Below are 20,599 nucleotides of genomic sequence, written 5' to 3'. Positions count from 1 at the left end.
TTTACAAGGAATTTCAAGTTTATGTTGTTCTGAATATGCCTGACTGAAATATATACTCCGAGTGATCACCTAAATGGTAGTAATTCAGGATAATCAGAGTTTAACTCTGTTTTTATGTTCTTAGCCATTAGAAGATCCCACAATTTGTTGAGGGGTATGTTTCTGATATGAGAATGTCTTTATGATCTACCTTCCCTAATAAAGCCATACATGTAGCACAGCATCATCCAGAATGTTCATCAGTTGTAAAAAGCAATAAACTAGCATGTAAAGGGAATACTTTTATCTAACGTTCAAAAATTCTTGTTTTACTGTCTTGTCAGGTTACCTAATTTAACAATCAATTGGTTTCAACTTCATCTTATCAACAGCGAGTATCTGTGGAACATTTGGGCCATTTGTATCTGTCGAAACTTTGAAAACAACAGTTCTTCCCCATTCAAGAGTGGTGCAAAAACTAAGAGTCAGCTTGGACTCAAAACTCAGTGGTAATTATGGCCAAAAAGGCCTTAAATAGGTATGCTACCAACTGAATCCCTTCCTAAATTGAGAGGCCTTTCAAATGGTCATCTCAGAACTTGATTACTGTAATGTGCTCTTATATGGGGCTGCCCTTGAAGACCACTCGGAAGCTTCAACTGATCTAAAGTGCACCAGCAGTGCATTTTAATTAAATTGCCCTTTTCATTTAACTGAGTCAAATCTAGGTCAAAACTATATTAATATATTCACATATTAGTAGTATACCAATTATTAGAAATAAACTAGAAGAATATATTAGCATATTATCATACTAAGATATATATACACATAAGCAATATGCACACATCATACAATACAAAATACAGTTTGAAATTATACCAGTTTGAAACAGTACAGTAGTTTAATAAAAATAGTTGTAGACAAAAAAATCTAGCAAGAAATCATGATTTTACAGAATAAGTCTCCTAAATTTATGTCTATTTCTTACTGAGTCAGTCTCAGAATATTGTTCTCTCCCTCTTTCTTTCACACTGAAATGCAAAACAGGGGCTTTAACATTCATTGGGTTTTATTCAACACAAATTCAGTTCCAATTTTATTCCCATTTCAGATTTATTGTACTGTTGAATCAATTTAGAATTGATTTTAACATGATTATTCTGGGGAAAAATTGTGTAGTTAAAACTTTATGGACTGTATCCAGTAAGGTTGAGTATGCTTCAAAAACCTGACCTCATGACAGTAATAAAGGTTTGATGTATTTCAAAAATAATATACAAATGTTTTAGATTTCATGTTATTTTTTCAGGTTTCCATCTGAACTTGAAAAAATATGCTGCTGCTGTAGTGAACTGAATTACAATGGCATTTTTTTAATGTTAGTCTTAAAAGTTTGTGTTAATAGAGGCTGCTTTATCTAATAGGAAAGAAATTCAGCTTTCATGTAAGGTCTGAAGTGCTTTTTTCAATTTTTTAAAAAACATGTCTAGTCCTAGTATGCAGTTAAATCTCTTTGAAGTCTTAAGAGAATATGCCCATTAGAAGTGTTCTAATTGAGATTCCCTCCCCCATTCTTACCTGTGATTTTAAACAACTCCATGCACCAGAGAAATGACAAAGAGAGGCTTATAAACGTACCTAACAACAACATCATTTGTAGAATATAGGTCCACTACCAACACAGATGGAGATATTTCTTCTGGGATAATTAAAGGAGGTATAGTAATGGGTTCAAAATCATCCCCTTGGGAGTCCTGCTTTGCTTTAGTAGACTGGTGCTCAGCTGGTTTCTGTACGCCTTCGCATGTGGAGTTTTTAGCGATAACATTCAGGTCGTTCCCTGGGTGCTCTTTTGGCTTTGCATAGAGAATTGCCTTTTTTGGTTTTTCGGAAATGTAACTGACCATACATACATCTGAAAGCAAGTCAAGGTTGTCCAAAAGATTCTGAGGCAAGGCTGCTTTGTATGTGTCTTCATATACTTTTGGGAGTGCATTAGCCCAAAGACCACTGGAATATTTTGTCAAGATGGCTGCGATATTTTGCTTGAAGTCTCCGTGGATGGTAGCAGTTTTAGTTTCCACACTCTGTTTCAGTAAAGGAGGCGGAGGCTTTCTTTCTTGGCTTGAAAAGCCCTTTCCTGGGTGATGCATTTTCCCAGGAGGGTAGAGAATTGTATCTCTTTGGCCACCGGAAGATACCTTCTCTGCCTTTGAAAGAAGAGAAGCAGCAGCTGTATTAAAAAATCACATTGAGTGAAATATTCAAGCTCAACACTATGTAAGTTCACTCAAGACCTAGATATTTGCAAAACCATCTTCTCCCAGAGTTCTCCGCTAACTTTTCAGAACTGGAAGAGAAATCTCCTCCCTCCAGGTCCCAACCACCTGGAATGCCATCTGCAGATAACCCATAGTTGCTGGGCCTTCTAAGTTGCTGTCCCCTTCTCTGGAACAGTATTCCTCTAGCTATCCAATAGGCATGCTCTTTGTAGAACAGTACAAAATTATTGTAATTTTAGTTACCTCAACACCATTTTGGTGTATGTGGGGACATATCTGTTCCCCTCCTGAAGGGTAACATTTTATACCCATTATGCTTTCCCCAATAACTAAATAATTTTGATATTGTTGTGTATTTCTTTTCAACCTACTATTGTTTAGAGGTCTAACATGCTAAGTCTTGGAGCAGCATATAAGGCTAATATATAAACTTGTGAGAAAGACTGTCCAGATTTTGGAAGAAATACTTATCTCTTTTGCTTATGTTCAGGTAAAACTTTCCAATCCAAATCACTTACTTTTGATTGGCTGAATCTCCCATTTTTCATATAGCTATGGCAATTTATTACAACCATGGTCCCTAAAGGTACTAGACAACTCTCATAGTTACCAACTGATGTGCCCAAATGCCATTCTGTCTAGGAATTTGGGAAATCAAAAGACAACACATCTGGGAGCATCAGGCAATGGGAATCAGACCTAGGTATCACTGATTTTTAATGGGCATTTTAAAAATGGGTTAATCGTGTAAACAAACATTTGGAAATAAATTTAGGTTTAAAATAAATTGGGAAAAGTCTCAGTGGACTATGCATGTGAGAATGCAATCTTCAAGTTACAGTATAGTCAGTAGACTGTTAATACAGGAAAATAATGTAACTTATTACATTAAGTAACAGATATTAAATGACTATATTTAAGGTGGCAATTCTCTCTAAATCCATTTCAAAGAATTTCTATTGAATCATCTGGTTTACCTCGGAGCGAACATACAAAGATTTTACCTGAGTAGTCATGTCGTTCGACAGAATTTTAAAAAATCTTCATAATTTGAGAATTAAGAACTCTGCTGAGCTCAGATGAGAGGCATATACAGAAGCACATCAGATACAGAAGTTCAACTGATGGTTTTGCTAAGATACTGTACAGTGATACTTCTAGGATTCTAAAACATGAGATTACCTGCTATAAATTCATCAGGAAGTTTTCCACAACAATTTTATTCAGAATGGAATTCTAAATATTCCTATAGATAAGCTTCAACACTTTGATAATCCTAATAGATTTTTACAAGCTGATTTTAAATTCTGATTTCCAAGTAAACCATCTTAAAAAAATTTATTTGAAAAATTTAAACATACATTCAAATCAGAATTAAGTCTACAAATAATTTTATCTTCTGTGATAAAGTTAGCACCTACCACACAAACATGTGGCCAGTATTCAAATTGTGCCAGCAAAGTTGTATTAAAGTCTTCATCATATGCCTCTTTGTACAAGTGTGGTATCTTCGATAACCATATTCCATTTTTGAATCGATTTATGATGTCCTTTATTCTTTTCTGAATCTCATTTATATCAGTATTTGAGTTGCGAGGGGGCACTGGTTGCACTAATTGTCTTGGTTCTTTTACATTTTCTGCAAAAGCAAATACATGTTCTTGAATAAATTTAGATTGAAAGTAACAATAATCAAAACTATTAATAGTATAAATGTGTGTTTTAGTGTGTTTTATTTAATAAGCCACAATTAAACCATCACACAAGTATTGTAATAATTAGATTTTCTTTGTGAGGGGGGATGATTCAGAAATCTTTAAACTCAATAACTGCAACTTTAAAAAAATTAAAAACTTACGTAAATATTCAAATAAGTACAAATAATGAATTTTCTTTCACCTGTTAAGATACTCCCACAAAGCACCATTATATTGAAAACTTTAAAGCAAAGTTGTCTGTTGATGTTTACATATAAATCCATTAATACACAGTCAACTGTCATAATAGTTGTGTCTTCCCTGCCATCACACAAGTTCTTTTTTTAGGTGCTAAGAGGAATGAATGTGTTGACGCTGCTGAATTACTTCAGGTATGCTTCTCCTACAATTCTGTTTTGAAGTTAAGCTCATTATTCTAAATGTGTAACAGTAACAGAAAGTAGGTGAATGTATAAATACTACCAATCAATGCAAACACAAATTCCAAATTGATCATAGAACAATGAAGAGGGAATGCCTAACTGAATGCAACCACTTTATTTTCACCTGCAAGACAGGTGAAAATTTAGACAAGGTCACAGTTTAGATTGTGATACATTAACACACTCTCATCTGTACTCATAGATAAAAGGGCTTAATTTTATTTTTTTATAAAATTTATAAGACTACAGGTCATAATACAGAATTCCTTTGCTTTAGGATACTGAGCCATGGCTCAGAATAATGTATAACCGTTTGTTTGCCCATCTAACTCAGAACTGTAGTCTTAAGAGAACTTGCCCATCAGCGGATACCTTATTTTCGACATATCAAGTTAACTAAATAAAGCACGAATGAGAACTACATGCAGACCTCTAATAACATACCGTTGATGTCCAAAGGCACATTTCTTGTCAAATAAACTTGAAGCTCTTTTTGAAACCTTGGCGGAACCACAAGTCTTCTCTCAGGCCTAAAAAACAAAGACTCAGATTTTCATTTTTTAAAAAACTGCAGCTGAACAATCAATGTACCATATAGACTCTATACCTGCATTCTTGTTTTCAGGTGCTGTGGCTTTTATGTTACTACATAAAATGGAACTATTTTATTCCATGCAAGTTATGCTGAACAATTGAAAGTAAACTCTTTTCGATAGGAAATCCACATAAATTGGTGCTTAAATAAACATATAAGCAAATGAATATACCTAAACAAGCTGGGCAAAATAAATTAAAAGTTAGGTATCAGGCTCAGCAACAGGAAACCAAAATGAAGAATTCAGCATAAATTATGAAAGCAGATTGTTTTCTGTGCTTCTATTTTTTAATGCAGCTTTTGTTCCCTTGCAACATCTTTTAGCCACACCATGCATTCATAGGTACAGAATCTCAATGCCACTGCTCACGAAGGAAGTTAAAATTTCCGCCGATCTGTTTTCAGAAGGCCCTTTTCTGCAAGACCAACAACCAGATTTCTCTATCTATGCAGACCTCACTGGCTTCCATCATCAGAGAACATGGCAGTTCTTTGGATTTCCAGGAAAAGATTTTTATGAATCTCCTTACCTTTGCATGGTTCAGTGACTAAACAACGCACTCAGAAAATAAGCCAAGAAAACTCTGTTGCTTATCTTTGCAGAAACAGAGCTATCCTAAAAACCCGGCAACTCCAACCTCTAGTAAATTAGAAAAAAAAAAAACAACAACTGGAAAGTGGGGGGGAGATTGTGGCCATTGGCAGAATATTATACAGCTGTTAAGTCATTTTATGAACTTTCTTGCCACAGCTGTTAATTGAATCACTGCAATTGTTAAGTTAGTAACACAGTTGTAAAATGAATCTGGCTTCCCCATTGACCTTGCTTGTCAGAAGATTGCAAAAGGTGATCACATGACTACAGGAAAGTTACCCACTGCAACCGTAAAAAACATGAGCCAATTTATATATTACTGGTAAACAATAGTTAAAATATCAGGTCTATCATGGTTGGGCAGTGTTTGAGGAATCATGAGCCACTATTCAGTCTCTCAATCTTCTGGAATATTACAGAAAGCAGTTAATATTGAACGATCCCCTTTCTGAAAATATAAGGGCTAACATTTTTTAAAAATATACCACATAATGTAAGTCTCATTCATATAACCACAGGATTTCATATTTTCATAAATGGGGTAACTAATTTGATAAATAATAATAATTTTATTATTATTGTACGTGTATACACAGTATACCCATACAACGAAATTCAATTAACACCCAAAGACCAGGTCCAACACACATAACAATCCCCAAACACACTCCCACCCACCACAATTCCCCACCGCTAAACCACCCAAACATCCACACAACAGACCAAGTAATACTGTCCAACAGCTCACTGATGGTGGCCCTTTAGTTCATTGTTGAGTGCAATTAGAGCTCTGGGATAAAAATTATTCAGAAAACTAATTACAGTAGAACCTCTGGTCATGACCATCATTTGTTCCATGACTTTGGTCGCAAACCAATTTGGTCATGACCCAAACCTAATCTTGGAAATTTGGCATTTACAAAAAAAATGGCGCAAAAGGGGAAATCGGCCATGGGGGAGGGAAAAAAGTAAATTATTTGGTCAGACCCGATTTGGTCATGGTCAGAAGCGTTCGTGACCAGGGGTTCTACTGTATTGCTATTTCCATTGCCCTACACTTCTTGGTTTAGAATTTACAAAGCACTTAGCAGAAAATACTTCAATTCAATGCAAATCTGCAACTGGGTAATATTTATTAGGTTCAATCAAAAATGTATCGATTTTGTGTTAAATTTCAGATGGTCCCAATATCCCCCAAAACTGTTTTTTTTTCCTTCCCAGGACCCAATAAAGATATTTCATAATCAACTTAAATCGTCTGTTCTCTTGTGCATACCATCCTAAAGCTGTGACAATATTTGGCCTTTGGGCATCAACTTTTTTCTTCTTCTACTCAATTCTCACTTTCCTGTTTTGCTCAATATAGAACTTGATGGAGAGTTCTGAACTTCTTCAGAAGTTTTCATGAATCAACATATCTTGTTCTTTTAAGTTTGTTGCACAGCAAAGCATTTCATTATAAGCTGCTTCCCAATGCTAGATTTCTTTTCCCTATTAGAAGCCTATTTCCCAGAGTCATTTCAGGCAAGATGGGAAAGAGAATATCTAGATTTATAGTTGCTAACTGTCCAGAGTTATGGGAAAAAGGGGAAATAACAGACTAACCTAGTATGGAAAGCAGAGTATATGTTTTAACAGAGGTATACAGAATATTTTGTATTTGAAACATGGTGTTCCATGTTTTCTTACATAATTCGTCTTCTTCTGTATTAAAAACAGCTGTGGTGGCGCAGTGGTTAGAATGCAGTATTGCAGGCTAACTCACTGTTCACTTCAGGAGTTTGATCCTGACTGGCTCAAGGTTGACTCAGCCTTCCATCCTTCTGTAAAATGAGGACCCAGATTGTTGGGGGCAATATGTTGACTCTGTAAACATTTAGAGTGGGCTGTAAAGCACTGTGAAGCTGTATGTAAGTGCTATTTCTATTTCTATTCATGTCTAAATCACAATGAATTTGGGAGATACACTCTTCACCTAAAGTAACTCCTTTGTAAAGGAATTAAGAGCTACTTGGAGAAGTTATGACAGAGACTTTAAAGGAGGAAGAACTCTGTTGTTAAGAAGGAACTCGAACAAGAGATTACAGAGTTCAGAAATAGAAGGAAGCATGACAAAAAAATCAAGTATCCTTGATTTTAATATATGATGTACAGTGATCTGAGATAAACCTGGAGGCTTTTAAAATTCTACTACTGTACCCTATAACAATAAACTAACGTTCTTATAATTATTATGGTGTTTGTTTCTTGATCTGGCCCACCTCAAAAAGCTGACATTCTCAACTAAAAAGGACTGACAATAGTACTAATATATTAGTTTGAAAGCACCATTTTTCCTAACAGCGTAATAGGAGAATTAATAAGGCAATATGAACTAGTCTGAAAAATCCAGTCATAACAACAGTCCTTGCTGGTCTATCTGTATCATCATTTGATGATTTACAACAGCAGCAAACAATACATGGAGAAGTGATGGCACAGCAGCTGAGCTTGTCAATTTTTATTTTTTAGACTGAAAGGGGGAAGGGGAGACTACTACTAGATTGCTAAATATCTACCATAAAGCTAATCTCTTTTTCTTATAATTGAATCTGCACAGAATTACAAAATGGGACATAACAGTTCAGTTTTGTCTAACTTTAAAAATGGACTATTACAGTACTATTTTAGATTTATGGAAATTATTTTTTCTTCTTCAATACAGATTATTCAAGCAGTATAACAACTAAAGGAAATTGGTAGAGTTTTACCTTCAGTACAGCTACGCATACCTAACATATTAAGTTTCTCCTAATATTGTAGAAAGAATCCCCAAATTTTTTGTTTCTAGTTTAGAGATATATAGTTTAAATTTTATGAAGGCAAATACAGATTATATGGTTTAGAAATATAGTTTATAAACAAAAGTCTGTTGAACAGCTCTCTACACTTAGAATGAAAAATAGTAATTTAAAAGCAAATATGTAAATATTGTGACAAACCTCAATTTACTTTAACATATATGTGGTTAGAACTTAAGGCTGCACTATTCACTATTAATGCCTTCACTTCAGTGGCTCTAGAAATAGTCCTGTAAATGTATCTAATCAACATCGTTAAATTTGAAATTAACATTAATAGTAAAACAAATCTATATTTAAATAATTGTAACAAGTAATACTTGCTTATGAATAAACATGAAGAAATGTTGACTGCAGGTTATCACTTTATCTTAATCAGTTATCTATTTTGCTAGCATAACTCAATCTTATTTCTCTATGGGCCTTTCAGATTGTGTATGTGTATGTATAGATGTGCTTTTAAGAGAATCTTAATTCTTGGCCACTGCCTGAACAAGTCCCTGCAGTTTTCTTGGCAATGTTTTTCAAAGCGAGAGAGAGAGACTGGCCCTAGGTCCCCCAGCTGCCTTCATGCTTAAGGCAGGGCTAGAACAATCTTCTCATTTCTAGTGCAGTGCCTTAACCACTGCACCAATCTGACTCACCTTTCAGATTATAGGAAACACTAAATCAGATCACTGAAAACTAAAGGCCTGTATAAATTAGGAAGTTCCTTTGCTTTTTCCATATTTATTTCTTGACTACGTATGTCTAATATTAACATTCGTTCATTTATTTTCTCTGATGGAGATATATGAACAAAGTGGAAAGTGGGGCAATTCATGCATTACACTAAAACATTGCCATCAGAAAGAATATACTTGATTACTTGGGCTCAAGATTGTTACCTGTGTAGACAACTGATTTAAAGATTTATTTATGCCAGTGTAGTGTTTACTGTAACATTTTAAAAAGTATTTCACTAATCATTATCAAAGAAAATACTGTGAAGCAATTCTCCACATGACAATTTATCTCAAATAAAAAATCAGAAAAAGTCTGATTATACAATTTCTCTTCCCTAGGTTCTTGCATTATACAGATCTTCCTCTTCCTCCTTTAGCTAGCATTTTTCAAGTATTTCCCCATTAAGAAACATAGAAAACTGATGACAGAAAAACACCTAATGGTCCATCTAATCTTTCCTTTGGATTTATTTTTTGTTTTCTTTTAATCAATTTAATTACTTTTAATTATTATTTTTACATTTGTTTTTGTTTTTTTGCTTTAATTTATATGCCGCCCTTCTCCGGAGACTCAGGGTGGCTTACAATGCGTTAAGCAATAGCCTTCATACTTTTGTATATTTATACAAAGTCAGCTTATTGCCCCCACAATCTGGGTCCTCATTTTTTTACTTTACTATTTTTAATTTTTGTCCAATGATGGATGAAGCATGTCTGAACTCATTGTTTTTTGACTTTCTCCTCTCCAGTGGAAAACAAGGGATGCTATTGGTCTATAATTCCTATAATGCTTTCACTTATTGTTGTAGTTTATATTTGGAATACCTGCTTATACCATTAAATAGCAATTTCATCTTAAGTATACCCAAAGTTCTAAAATATCATTTCAACAACCATTGACAAGTTTTCTAACCTGTTCACCATGGTCACATGTCCTTGTATTAAAACTTCATTTGGTATAGCCGTCCTAAATTCAGGGGATAAAGGATATGATGCAAGGTTCATACTAGGATTCACAACTGTATGGCTTCCCTTGCCTCTCAGCAGTGGGACTGTACCCCTCGTAGCCTCTTCTGAAAAACTCATGAACCCAGGTTTTCTCAGAGTGTCCTTTGGTTTGCCTAAAATACAACAAAATAGACACAACATCCTAAGCCTTATTTTCTAATTACCTATGACTAAGAAGTATTTCTGTAGAAGTTATGTCTTTACCTGAATCTGATAAGTACGTTACATAAACAACTGATATCTAAATGTATAGTTAATGTTAATGTTACTAGATTGTATCAGGCTTCTTCCAGCTTGGGTAAGATCTCTCTCTCTCACACACACACATACACACAGAGATAGAGACAGAGAGAGGGGGGGAGAGAGAGAGAGAGAGAAAGAGTGTGTGTGTGTATTCAACAGGCTACAAAGGGCAAGTCCAAGTAACACAATGATATCACTGAGTGAGCAAAGTTGAAGCACTGTGACCCTTGTGTGTGTGTGTCCCACAGAAATAAACATCCAATATAATCTTTAATTTGCTTTGGAAAAGGTAAAGTTTGCTGTTTTGAAAAATACCAATTTGTCACAGAGGTTTAGCACACACAAAAAATCCTGGACAGGGCAGGAGTGCATGCAATCCATGAGCTTATAGGATAGTCATTTTGAAAGAAATATACCTAGTAGTTTAAGAAATCTATATTTTAGAAAATAACCAAATACTGAAGAATGCACTTTTGTATCAACTTAATGAATTATGAACTTATAAATCTCACAATCATGGGATTATGAAATTAGAGGCTGAATTACAAAATAGATTATGGCACTATAAGCATAGATCGTCCTTTTCTTTCCAAACATTAGCAACTTTACCATGCAGCTGTGAGGGGCGCGTGAACTGTCCAAGCGTAAGTACAGTTCACTGCAATCAGCAGAAATGCCACACTAGAAAAGCTCTGCCATGATTAGCAAGTAGCTGATTCATTCAGTGTGCTCTAGCATGGTGTTTTGCAACTGACAAGCTTACCTATTGAGGCGAGGGGGGTTGTATTTTTCAGCCTCATCTGGCAATTCACTTGCCGTTTTGATTTTTTTTTGGAAGTTCTCTGGCAGGCTACAAGCTTAGCAATTCTTGCAGTCTCCTGGCAAACAACAGCATGGCAAGTTACCTATGTTGGGTGGAAAGAAACAGATGGATTATGTATTAATAACTTTATATATTCCTAATTATGGGAGATACTTTTTGTATACTTTATGAAGCCATTTCAAATTCTCTTTGCATTAGTTAAATTGGCTAAAAATCAAGCTTAGCTTATACCTACACATCTGCCACAACTCTACAGATTATGGTAATGTTAGTTTCCAAAGCAGAACATATGGGACACTCTTAGGTACTACGTTATATGCTCCCTAGTGCCATTTAGAAACATTGTGCTCAGCCTATAGATCAAACAAGATCAAACAAGCTATTGGTGCTTTTTTTTAAAATGGCAATCAGATGGGTTACATTGGAGAGATTGGTGTGCATGTTGTCTTTTTGTTCCTGTACGGGTACTTTTTGTGGATTTGGCTGATTCCCAAAACCCAGTATAGTACTAACTTTTTAATCTATCATGAAGCCCTGGAGACAAAGTTTCTGAGGCTGCAAGAGCTGCTGGATGCCACATAGAGAGAGGGAAAGATTGGCGATGAAATCAAACAGCTGGCATGAAATTCATTGGCTACTTTGGATTGGGTAACACTTCCCCTCTCTGAAGTTAGTACCCAAGCTGGGCTCTTCCCGGCCTCACAACTCCTGCTAGAAGAGCAGGTGCGAATAGGAAAGACTTTGCATAATTTCATCTGCTGCACCTTTTGCACCCTTTTCCTAGATCAGTTCTTCAGTCAATTATGTCCTAGTCAACTTGTGGCTTCATCCCTGTAATGTGCTCTACATGGGGTTCTCTTTTAATAGCAAAGGAGGTTTTAACATATCCACAATGTGATGGTGTGAGCAGCAATAGGCATGCCTCAGAATGCCTATGTAACATTTCTGGTTCGCGAGCTACAGTGGTTGCTCAATTTTTTCTGGGTGGCATTCAAGATATTGGTTGCTGTCTATAAAGCCCCATCAAGCACAGCGCCTGGTTACTTGAGGGATTGTCTCCCACAATAATCTGCCCAGCCAATTTGATTCCACAGAGTTGGTATGGTCCTGGGTGCCTTTGAAGGTGTGCTCCCATAGCTCCCACTATGGGAGCACACCTTCTCTGTAGCAGGAAGAGGTTCTATCCAATATCTGGATGGCCTACACTCTGCTGTTGTTTAGAAGAACCATGAGACCTGGCTCTTCGCCCAGCCTGTGGCAAGGGAGAGTGCACTTGCCATCTTTAATGTTTTATTAATTTTATTGTAATTTGATTCTTGGGAACAACCAGAGCCACTGAGAGTCAGGCAGCATGCAAGTTTAATATGTTATTATTAATTACCTTTAAAGCATGTACATTTTCTCAAGTTTTGGGGGCAGTGCTCAATAGATTTAAATGGATCTTTGTATATGTATTACAAATAATTAAGATAAAGACTACAGCACTGTTATCCCACCATGTGAACTATTCAAGGACAGTCATTAAAGTGGTAAGTATGTACAAATACCTGGATATGGGCTTTGCTTTGTGTTAAAATAATCATAATATAGCTCTAGCAAGTTTCCATTTGTGGAATGTTTAGAATTATTGCACATTTACATATAGCTTAATTATAAAGAAAGGATATCTCACCTCACCACTTCTGCTAATTTCAATTCTAACAACTCCAGGAATGCTCTTCAGATATCCCTCTAACGTAGCATGTCCCAGCTGCTTATAAGGAATCCAATCTCCAGTTAAAGATTTATATTCCCCTTGCAAATAGGAAAAGGGCACTCCAGTTTTATGAGACTGGAGAACAGCTCGAAGCATTTTTGCTACTAGATCTGCTTCCTGCATCTTTACCTGCAATAGAAATATACTTGAATTTTACATGGAAAATTGGCAAGCGTTGTGAGTTTGAAGCATTAATATTTAAGAAATTCAATGGTAGTATATTCAGAATTTAGAACTAAGTATCCCATCACACAGGAAGATGGGTTAATTATTTTGTAATGACAAAGCACCTGAGAATAAAAATATTGTGCAGGACTGTTGAAAAGAATCTTGCATATATCAGCTTCTGAAGGAAAAAAAAACAAATGTAACAAGTGAAAGCAATAATAGTTTTCCTAAAACACAGAATATCCATGCTTAGAAACATTTACCCCCTTAGAAAAATATATAGAAAATAAAATTTATATTTTTTGAAGTATGATACAAAAATGTCTTCCTTAAATAGTCAATAGGTATTGTTTATCTTGTTGGAGGAGAATCATAAATCAAATCTTTAATCTCCTAAACTATACAGGTGGTATAAACTTTTTTTTTTCCTAGTCAAATTTCCCTTTTTAATAAAACTGCATTCATATGCATACACCATAAAGGAGTATCTAAACTATGGCACTCTTCTAAAATGAGTTCCTATCACAGGAAGTCCAGAGTTCTTCCCTGAAGTTTTGTATGGGCAATATGAGCCGTTTTCATTGCATTATTCTAACCTCTCAGAATGGAGTACACAAAATATAAGAAATAAATGAATCCCTTCAGCAACCAAAATAGCCGGAGAATAAACAATCATTGGAATAGTCCATTTATTTTTTAAAAAACTTTTGACTTGGGAACATTGTAAGAAAATGCATAATACCCATTAGAGATTTAGCAGGTATGTTACTTGATAATCAATTGAAAAGCAGAAAAAAGTGCTTCTACATTCTACCAAATGCTATCAGCTTTCAGTACATTTCTCCAGCCAACCTTCCTATATATTGGTAGTACCAACCTCATTTTTGTGCATGTCAAAAAGACAACATGTTTTCTTTACTGTTATTTTTACATATAGAATATCCTCAAAAATAACTTCCCCATGTCCACATTAGAAGAGTTTGGCACACCTAAATGTTGTTCAAATACTAAATATGAGGTAACTTCCATTGTTTATTTGACACATTCAGATCAAATACATATGAAATGCTGACTCATGCCCAAATCCAGTAGTTCAACTACAGGATTAGATTAACTACAATCTAATCCTGTAGTTAACTTCAAATTTTAGGGGGAAATTCCAATTTCCTAAGTACCTTGATTCATTAATCGAAGGTTAAGACTGGACAAACTGCTTTAAAAAACAAGCAAATGCTTTTAGTTAATTTGACTCTGAGTTGCAAGGAGAAAGGAATGAAAACTCATAATCCAGAAGCTCTTTCTACCCAATGGCAATAGGGGATAACAAACAAGGAATTATTACTACATGTCACTTAATAATGAGTCTTCAAGATATTGTTAATATCGTCGGCTATATAAAAGGTAGTAATTCTAAATGAATTTGCAAGATGAATCCAAACTAAAAGCTCAACCACCAGAAAAAAAAAAAACCATCTGCAAGACTATTGATACAAACTATTGATTTCCTAATACAAACTTGACAACATAAAACCATTCATCAAGTCTCAGTATGGCCTGTGGTCTTGCTTATCAGACAAGTTAATAAACACTGACACAAGCCAGTGGCAAAAACTATCCAAGGATTGTCAGTCATCCCTATAGCACACTCATTAGGCTTTTTCTTAACAGATTTCATTTCACATTTATGTTACACATCTTTGTGCCATCAGTTTATTAACACCCGCTTGGAAGTATGAATAAAAAATAAGCTCCATGCATCATTCTTTGCAAAAAAAAAAATAAAAATAAAAATCAAAGCAATGAAGCTGGAACAAGACACAGGTTGAAAGTTTAAAAAACAAACAAACTTGGGATGGCATAAAGGGAGCGAGAAAGAAGGGGACGAAAAATAAAAGTAATGCTAAAAGTGATCCCTCGCAGCAGCAATGAACATGTTTCATCTCTCCCTCCCGCCTTTCCCCCACAGTACAAGGACAGCAACGATTGCAATTAAATGGAAACGGCAGAGATGAGAAACGGATCACGAAAGTGTCTTAAGAGAGTATTGACGCTAATCATTATTTTCCAACACGGATCTATAAAGTATAACCCAAAAACCGTCGGGTATTTTAAGTCTCGGGGACTCCTCCTAATAAGGGAGCCACGCACGAACGCCCTTCTGGTCCCACGGGAATCCGCGGGGGGGAGATTCATTATTTACCCGGGGTTAGCCGGGCAAATACTACACACCGTCGCAGCGATTTTTCATTTAAAAGAGAGGGGAAAAAAAGGGTGGTGGTGGTGGAAAGCTGTACACACACATACACTCCACCCGCCGCCGCAGCCTGCAGAAAACGGCCGTTCCCTGAGCTAATGAAGGCAAAGGAGCTGCGGCTCGGCTCACCCAGTTCCTAGGACTACCCCGAATGGTCCCAATTCGGCGCGGAGAGGGCGGCTCCCCCTCGCAATCCCCCTCTCCCTCGGCGCTTTGGCTTCCCGTGGCCTGAACGCCCGGCCGGACCACTCTAAGGCCACTTCCCCGCTTCTCAGCGGCAGGCTCCTGTGCCGGGCGGACCGCAGGACCCTCCACTTCCTCCTCCTCCTCCTCCTCCCCCAACTTCTCCCTCAGCTTCGAAATGACGACGACGCCACCCCGCTCGGCAAAAAAAATAAATAAATAAATAAAGAACCGAATGTTGAAGGCACACAGAGAGAGAGAAAGAGAGGCAGCGTATAAAACGTCCGCGCCTGCGCACTAGCCCTGGCTCGGCCGATCGAACCACGCCCTCGACCTCCAACACGTGAAGGCCGCCAATAGGATTAGGGCCTTCTTAGTAGGCGGTTTGTAGCTGATTAGCTGTAACTAAGGCTGATCTTCCCCAATCAGGAGTATTCCTTACACCCTGCTTAAATTGGGAGTGCTTTCATTTGGCGGTGCTTTTCTGCTTATGAGTGTTTACTTCGTTTTGAGTTCCAAGTTAATTTCTGGACACTAATAAAGCACGTGGAATATGATTTGTGAGGACTTTGATCGGGTGTGAGATGCTTTTTCCCCCACTGTTAAAAAGAAGGCTCTAGCTCTCTATTTAACTACTGGATCTGTTCATACAATAGGCCAAATGATGTTTTGCTATACTAAATATACTAAAATATACTATTAACTATATTAAATCATAGACTATCATACTGATTTACGTTGGTTGGTGCAAGACACCGATCTGTCAAAAAGTCAACCACGTTTAGCTAAGAACTGTTTTTTTTTAAAAAAAAAAAACACCATATAGGTGAAAATATAAATTTGTATTTTTGAAACTTTTAATACCTTCACACAACATTCATTTTTTAAAAAATGGATGCAGGTTTTGTTCCACTGAGCTTCAGAAAGTGTCATAATTCAAGCTCAATAAAGGACAGAGTTAATGGCTGAAAACACTACAAACCTTCCTGTGGTTTCTTCTTTTAACAAATGTGATAAAGTTCATAGTTCACTTCTAGTGAGTTTGCCCTATACCCGTGATGGTGAACCTATGGCATGTGTGGCAAAAGTGGCACGCAGAGCCACCTCTCTGGGCACGCCAGCCGTTGCCCGTTGTTATTTTGGGTTCCACGTGGGAGCACCGGAAACCAGAAGAACAGCTCCCTGGCATGCATGCATGCGCTGGGAAGCTGAACCTCCGGTTTCTGGCATGCACACGCACGCCGGCCAGCTGGCCTTTGCATGCACATGCACGTCAGAAACCAGAAGACCAGGTGACTGGCGCGCATATACACACCACAAACCGGAAGCTCAGCTTCCCAGCGCACACATGCATGCCAGGGAACTGCTCTTCCGGTTTCCGGCGTTCCCGCGTGTGTGTGCCAGGGAGCTGCTCTTCTGGTTTCTAGTGCTCCCCCGTGCACGCACGCTCCTGTTTCGGCACTCAGTGCCTTAAAGGTTCACCAACACTGCCCTATACGCTTATGTGTGAAGTTGTAAAGACTGATGCTACCACATGGCAATATTAACTGTCACCAACACTAAGGACACTCCTACACCTTGGACAGTAGTTTGAATCTTAGTTTTAATTGAAATTTTATCTCTCTCTCCTTGATGCACTATATATATTTACCTGAATAAATTCTGTGTTTGGACTATAATTTGAATCTCTAGATCAGTGTTTCTCAGCCTTTACAACTTTCAGATATTTTAGACTTCAAATCCCAGAATTCCCCAGCATCTTCAAGTCGCCAGAGTTGAGAAACCCTGCCCTAATTCCTGTCACAAAAGGTCCATAGGTGTTTGATATTGAAATATCCAAAGTAAAGGAAACCCTACATTTCTAAAGCAATGAAAGAAGCATTGAGCATACAGATAGTCCTCAACTTATAGCCATTACTTTAGTAACTGTTCAAAGTTACAATGGGACTGAAAACAGTGATATACAACTGGTCCTGGTACAACATTAACATTAAATGGGGCAACTGATCACTTTACAGTTTACAACTGATTTGCTTAGCAACAGAAATTTTGAGCTCAATTGTGGTTGTAAAGTCGAGGACTATTTATAACAAAAGTGCTTTAGCCAGATTTATGAGTTGAATTTTGTGTGTACCTTTGAATTAGTCTGTTCCCTCAGTTTTCCTGACAGCAATTTTCAGAAATGATTTCTCATTGTTGCTCTCTGGGTGAAATAGTTAAAAGCCATTTTGAAAAGTTTGCCACTCCATTATGCAAGTAAAAATAGACTTTGAGCTACATCCATAAAGGAGCCTGCCTATCACGGTCGTAACTTGTGATGATCGTAAACTGGATCAGTCACATGACTGACCCAATTTTATTATCTTTTTTGCAGCAGTAAAAGAATCCACGGATGTTAAGTGAACATCACGATAGTTAAACAAACCAATGGTTCTCTATGGGTGCGGTTTTGCTAAAAACAGGAAGTAAATGGTGTTTTCAGCAAAACTATCATAAAACATGATCATGTGACTGAAGGACACTGCAAATGGCCATGAATGCAGCCCAGCTGCCAAGCACCTGAAGTGTGGTCACATGACCAGGGAGGTTGCCCATCAGAATTCCAAATCTGGATTGTAACTCCCACCCCCACCCCCAGTAGGTCTGTCAGTACTTGGACCAGTCATTAAGAGACTAGTTGTAAATCAAGAGCTATCTATAGCTGAACTCATGTAAACCAGTGGCTTCCAACTTTTTGGGTGCCAGGGACTGGTTCTGTGGAGTGCAGTTTTTTTGTGGATCAGGGGGTGTGGTTTTCTACACTGCCTGGCTTCTTTCCGTGCGCAGATGGGGATTTGCTCACTTGTATGGCCCGGTTCCTGGTAGGCCAAGGAATGGTGCTGGCCCACAGCCAGGGTTTGGGGATCCCTGACATAAACAAAAGGAGCTAGAGAGTGCTGGGATCAGAAAGTTGATCTTTAGCATAATAAAAATCATGCCCAGAGGCGGACAGCTTAATGAAATGCACTCCCATAAAAAGATACTTGAAATCTGCCTGGTAATTAACTAATAAGAACTAAAGTTGTGTAATTTCTTTGCCTGAAGCTGTATTAATATGCTGCCAACTTGTAAATTGGTATGCTTGATTTGTGGCATTTGCTCTAAGTGTACCTTTTTCAGAATAAAAAGGGATTTTTGGTTTCCACTATTTCTGGGTGTTTTGTTGGCTCTTCACACCAAGTGAGTCAACCCAGTATTGGGCTGAGCCAACATTCCTGGGGCTGAGAGAAAAAATGACTGGCCAATCACCCTGGTGGCTTTGTGCCAAAGTAGAACAAGAATGTTGGTCTCCCAGTTTGTAGCCTGATGCTTTTCACCCACTACACCAAACCAGCTGCCATGAGAATTATGTGTTCATTTGTTTTTAATTTTTACACCAACCTTTACCAAACTCTCAGAGCAATTTACAATATTGTTAACAAAAACCATGTGAAAACATAAAACTTGAATGTATTAAAATAATGGTTAAGTGAAGGTGCTGGCCTAGAAGCCAAGATACTGTTAATTCTAGTCAAATCTTAGGCATGAAAGCTGGCTGGGTGACCTTGGGCCACTCGCGATCAGCCCAAGGTTGATTTTTCCCTCACAGTTTTCTCCCCAAACTGTTTTGGGAGAAATAGGAGGAGGAAGGAATATTAGGTGTATTCACTGCCTTGAGTTATTTATGAAACATAATAAATATGGGATAAAAAAAAGAGGGAGGGAAGGAAGGAAAAGGAAAGAAAGCCCCTAGCACAACAATGCCACTTCAAAACAGTTCTCGCTTAGTCTAGCATGTGACTGCAAGAGTGGATTCAATTATAACAAATCATCCTGCCATTGCTCAATTAAATGGATTAATCGTTAAAAGTATTTGTTCAGTACACGTATATCTAAACTGTGCTGGATTAATAACAATTATTCACCTACAATAATTTTGCTAGAATTCCCAGAGTCACAGAATATGCAAAGTGCTTACACTTCAGACAAAACAGTCTCAAAGTGCTCTTTATTTGAAAAGTCTTAACCAGGCTGATATTTTCCAGCTATTGGAAACATTTATTTTTCGTTCTTTATTTATTTTTCCCCACCCACATCCTGTATAACTTACCTTGGAGGGTCACCCCTGTTCCTTCCTGGCTATGTTGAAGAAATGTCAATGTTTCTTAGCTGGTAAATGCAGTGGCAGCACAGAAAATTCAGCTACTCAGGGAATAGAAACTACAGCTAAATTAAAGGAATTGAAAGTGAAAGGAGGAAATACAGTAGAAAAATACAGAGGAAAAACCTGATTGTAACCTCTAGCTGTGGAACCTGGATACAGTAATGATTTACTGTATTGAATTATTATGTTCTATTTGTATACTGTAAATACCTTTACACAAGTAGTCCTCGACTTACAACAGATCATTTAGTGACCGTTTGAAGTTACAATGGCACCAAAAAAAAGTACTTATGACCATTTTTCACACAACTCTTGCAGCATCCTCATGGTGATCAAAATTCAGCCGCTTGGCAACTGGCTCATATTTATGACGATTGCAGTGACCTGGGGTCATGTGATCACCGTTTGCAACTCTCTGACAACCAAAGTCAATGGGGAAGCCAGTTTCACTTAATAACTATGTTACTAACTTTTGGGCTCAATTATGGTTGTAAGTTGAGGTCTACCTGTATAGGGTGGTCAGATGTAGATGCTGTTGCTTACTGCGAGTAAAAAAAATCCCAGAGAGTAGGGTTTACCAGAAATAGACTGGGCATTGGGTGTGTTAACTGGTTGCAGATAGTACACAACTTATGACATTGAGCTGCAATTTTGATTGTAAGTTGTGATGGTCATAAAGCAGGTCATCAGGACTGCATCTGATTTTACAATGTTTTTTTGTGGCAGTTATTAAGTGTGTGCAGCTGTAGTTACAGCAAACCATTGTTTGCTATGGGAATTCTTTTTACAGAAATTAAGTAAATAAAGGAGAATATTTGTAGC

General features: G+C 37.2%; 1 protein-coding gene across 7 annotated transcripts in view; it reads right to left on the bottom strand.

Annotated features, from left to right (window-relative positions):
* TDRD7 (tudor domain containing 7) overlaps window positions 1–19,815 on the bottom strand; it is a 34,966-nt gene extending 15,151 nt beyond the window's left edge. For 4 of the 7 annotated variants that reach the window (XM_034410790.3, XM_034410794.3, XM_034410795.3 and 1 more), the window contains exons 1-7: window positions 15,541–15,915; window positions 12,906–13,118; window positions 11,174–11,315; window positions 10,073–10,280; window positions 4,849–4,934; window positions 3,686–3,903; window positions 1,621–2,192 (exon numbers count right to left, since the gene is read on the bottom strand). In XM_034410790.3, the coding sequence (XP_034266681.1) occupies window positions 1,621–2,192; window positions 3,686–3,903; window positions 4,849–4,934; window positions 10,073–10,280; window positions 11,174–11,315; window positions 12,906–13,112 (1,433 nt within the window). In that variant the 5' untranslated portion in view covers window positions 13,113–13,118; window positions 15,541–15,915. Of the gene's footprint in view, window positions 1–1,620; window positions 2,193–3,685; window positions 3,904–4,848; window positions 4,935–10,072; window positions 10,281–11,173; window positions 11,316–12,905; window positions 13,119–13,279; window positions 13,331–15,540; window positions 15,916–19,723 lie in introns of those variants that run through there. The other 3 variants (XM_034410793.3, XM_087886438.1, XM_034410792.3) reach the window with 2 other exon arrangements.
* Between the last annotated feature and the right edge of the window lie 784 nt (window positions 19,816–20,599).

The sequence above is a fragment of the Pantherophis guttatus genome, chromosome 2, assembly GCF_059756535.1.
Source record: "Pantherophis guttatus breed Tessera chromosome 2, ASM5975653v1, whole genome shotgun sequence".
In the NCBI taxonomy this organism is placed as follows: domain Eukaryota; kingdom Metazoa; phylum Chordata; class Lepidosauria; order Squamata; family Colubridae; genus Pantherophis; species Pantherophis guttatus.
This window is presented reverse-complemented; position numbering and strand designations above follow the sequence as displayed.